Raw genomic sequence first — 4,202 nt, 5'->3', positions numbered from 1 at the left:
ACGGTCAGTTAGCTCCACTCCCTCGAGGGTCTGATCAGGCCATGCCCAGGCCAGATTGAGCTGTCCCCTAAGCAGACGTGTGATCAAAAGACATGGAACAGATCTCATGTGAGCATGAGCTTCAAGACGGTATTCACACGTGCCTAGTCAGTGTCGTGCTCTGACTGTCAAAGCTGAGACCAAAGAGCTTATGTCTGTGGTTGTTTGTTTTTGCACATGCCTGTTTGATTTGTGCTTTGTCACATAAATTAAGTTACGGGTAGAAATGTTAAACCAGAGGCATTATGAGCAAAACTGAATGGAATCATAATGGTTGTCTGAAAACTGATAGTTATGCTTTCACCACCTGTCTCCACCATCTACAAATGTCTGTATTTGCAGACGGTGCCAAAATGTGATCACTGGAATTAATTGCAAAAATCATAGAGGGCCATGAAAATGTTCTGTGGGTTATTTTCCAACCCTCATAAATAGCATCCATCTATATCAAATGTAGAAAACTGTACATTGTGAAAACTAAACTGACTAAAATGAAATCGACTTGCTCTCCCAGGAGACTCTCAGTGGTGTTCGCCTTCTGAGGTTAACAAGAAAACCACTATTCATGACCTGTGTTGGCAAAACTCCAAGAGTATCACCAGCTTTCCAAAGACAGCACTTTTTGCACTGCAGAAACAAAACGGATGAAGGAGTGACAGCTCCACAGAGCTGCAAAGATTTCATAAGGATAAAGTATGATTATAATGACTGAATTCATATCTCAACTTGTCTCCCCTCATCATCTTGGTTTCAATCAGAGCTGGTTTTGTTTCAGAACAAATGTGTGTGCTATAGGATGTGACCTTTTGCTTGTAAGGTTTAGACATTGTAGACTCTGTGTGTGTGATTTTCCTTATTCAAACTGAACACCTAAGCACAGAGGTATGCTGTACAGATTTTAAAGCTCTCCGAGTAAAACCTGTAATTTTTCAGATTCATGACTTAAATCTACTCGAACGGTTTCCATCAGAAACTGAATGCATATATTGCTGTGAGAACTGGACTGAAAATACTTTAACAGGGACAATGCATGGAGGAAGTATTCAGATTCTTTAGTTAGATATAAAAAGAATGGAACCCATTAAAAACACTCCATTACAAGTAAATCCTTACATTGAAGAAGTTGAAATCATGGAGTTTTGGTATTTTTTCATGAAAATTAACAGCTCTAATTTTCCCTCATATACTGCTGGAGAGTCAAGTTTATGAGAGCTCATTATATATTACATATTATAGTTAGTTTGTTTTGTCTGTTTGTCATGCCACACATCTGGCCCATCCCACACAGGATTACAAGACACCATTATTTTTATCAAAAGGTGCAGCTTATGGCAACATGTACAGTACAAGAAATACAAGAAGACAGAATAAGAGAAGCTTACAACACTGTAAACACTAATTGTCTGCAAATCATCTTGACTGAAGAGTTTTTCCTTCTCCTGTCATGTTCAGTTGCCAATAGAAAGCACAATGGAAAATAAAATGAAACTCATTTTCTATGTCATTCAAACAACAGTCAACAGATCAGCTTCTCTTCTTCTAAACCAAGCAAACTGTCCAGTTTCAAGTGACCGGATCTGAGCTGAGTACACAGAGATTTTTTCTTTTTAGTTCATTTATATTTTTCCTAATTCTCACAACCAAATTAATTTTTATCATCCTAAATGTGTGCAGTTTTGGTTTAATCCGTAAATCAGCAGCTCACTGCCTTTTACTCTCAGCAAACAGCTTCTCTGAACAAACTAACATAATCTTTTCAAATTTTAAAAAAAGCTTCACTGATCTCAAAGTTTCTCAACAGTAAGCTCATGTTTTCTAACCAAGAGCCACTAATTAAATATCTTTTTGTCAGTTCATGTCAAGTAACTGATTCCATCACTGAGCTATAACTTCCAGTGAACCTCACATGGTTCCCATCCCATATCCCATATCCCCCACACCCGCCAGCTTTGGTACACACTTGTGTACACCTAAAAATATCTTATAGCACTGTTTTGTCCTGATTCACACAAAGAAATATCCTTAAAGTAACCAGTAACTATGCCTGTCAATGTTTTGGGGAGTCAAAAGTATAGTATTTCTCAAGTACTGATTCAAGCAAATAAGTATCTGTACTTCAGTACAGTACTAGAGTAAAATGTGCTTAGCTACACACAGTGTACTGCATAGTATGACTCTCTCACAGCATCTCCAAGTCATTATTATAAAAAAGAACCTGATATTTAGTTTCGTTTTTCTCTAGTATTGACTTTTTTTCCACTTAGTTTAGTTGCAAATAGCAAGTAATGAACAAGTGCACATGCACACATACACCCACACTCCCAACCCAGAGCAGCACACACACACACACACATACCTGCATGTAATAGTGAGTGTTTCGTGGACTGGAATCACGAGGTCGTCTCTGGGGCTGTCAAGGATGGGTGGTGTCATAGAAAAGCCAATCACCAGACCTGAGGGAGCGAGCACAGCAACTGCATTAGAATCATGTTACACAGGTCAGTCGGGACCTTTTGACAGAGCTGCTGCTAGGCTGTCAAATCTCCACAACGCATCAGGAATCTGAAATTCGACATGACGGCAGCTCAGATAGCACAGTGTTCATTACATTTACAGGCTCTCTGGCAATCTGCAGGTATAGCACTCACTCCCCAACATTGTGAAACACCCACACAGAGAAATCATGGCTCTCTCATGAGCCAATGCTGCTCCGAGCTTCCTGCCTCCTCTCCTGAATCAGCCACAAAGACCATTTGCTGTTGATGCATTCAGGGCATTCACTGACTTGTGCTTAGTTAATATGGCTAGACTAGAATGCCATCACCATCCCAGAGCACCCTGAGGGTGCCATTAGCGCTTTGCCAGACTCCACACTTACAGTGTATCATATATAAGAGTGTCACCATGACTTATTACCCATCTGGATGCCATTAGACATAAAAACACATACAGGATGAGAGAGTATATGAAGGTTGAGAGGCTTTCTTTACATTGATGAAAACAATCGATTACCATTTTACACATTAAACTGAGTGTTATTTAAAAATGATTGTGATATGTGGTCAGTATATTTCCCAGCTGAGTAAAATAAGCACTTCAATAAGCAATAACACTTCAAGGACAAATGGAGCAGCAACTTAAACACCTGAAGACCTTCAGGCAGTGTTGTCTCTTCCGCAGAAAGATTTGAACACCAGAGCATCAAATGCTCATTTTTCTTTCATTAATAATCCACATACCTCCGAGCATGAGACAACAGGAGATAAAAGGCAGCGGAAAAGCTTGAAAAGAAGATTTCACAAGAGTCAGTGATGAATCTGCTGCCAGTCAAAACCCAGAGCTCTGGACAGCTGTGATTTCTATACACAAACCTCGTTCCTTCAATTGATCCTTCTTCCCAGGGAGCACAATCGAGCAAGGTTCTCCTTATGTAAATATTTTGGTAATCATGTTTACAGTAAAGACTGATCCCAGTGGAGGAGATTAACCCAGGCTCCGTCCAATAATGCAACTACACGACTTGGGCTCTGGAACTTTACTCCTCGAGAGAGGCTGGACTCTCTACTACTCTGGAGTTGCCCGCGGTGAGAGGCGGCGGGCTGGTGTGGGCTTGCTCATAGCTCCCCAGCTTAGCTGCCATGTGTTGGAGTTTACCCCGGTGAACGAGAGGGTCGCTTCCCTGCGCCTTCGGGTCGGGGATAGGTCTCTCACTGCCGTTTGTGCCTACGGGCCGAATGGCAGTGTAGAGTACCCGGCCTTCTTGGAGTCCCTGGGAGGGGTGCTGGAAAAGGCCCCGACTGGGGACTCCGTTGTTCTACTGGGGGACTTCAACGCCCACGTGGGCAGCGACAGTGATGCCTGGAGGGGCGTGATTGGGAGGAACGGCCCCCTCGATCTGAACCTGAGTGGTATCTTGTTATTGGACTTCTGTGCTATCCACAGTTTGTCCATAACGAACACCATGTTCAAGCATAAGGGTGTCCATCAGTGCACATGGAACCAGGACCCCCTAGGCCGGAGGTCGATGATCGACTTTGTGGTTGTTTCATCTGACCTCCAGCCGTATGTCTTGGACACTCGAGTGAAGAGAGGGCGGAGCTGTCAACTGATCACCACCTGGTGGTGAGCTGGATCCGATGGCGGGGGAGGAAGCTGGACAGACT

At 42.6% G+C, this 4,202-nt stretch overlaps 1 protein-coding gene across 1 annotated transcript in view; it reads right to left on the bottom strand.

Moving 5' to 3' along the window:
- Positions 1–4,202, bottom strand: part of flt4 (fms related receptor tyrosine kinase 4) — a 40,266-nt gene that overhangs the window by 23,515 nt on the left and 12,549 nt on the right. The window contains 2 exon segments of the mRNA XM_020614612.1: positions 2–67; positions 2,396–2,492. Of these exon segments, the coding sequence (XP_020470268.1) occupies positions 2–67; positions 2,396–2,492 (163 nt within the window).

This window comes from Monopterus albus, unplaced genomic scaffold (genome assembly GCF_001952655.1).
Source record: "Monopterus albus unplaced genomic scaffold, M_albus_1.0 scaffold148.1, whole genome shotgun sequence".
In the NCBI taxonomy this organism is placed as follows: domain Eukaryota; kingdom Metazoa; phylum Chordata; class Actinopteri; order Synbranchiformes; family Synbranchidae; genus Monopterus; species Monopterus albus.
Note: the sequence above shows the minus strand (reverse complement) of the source record. Positions and strands in the feature narration are given on the sequence as shown.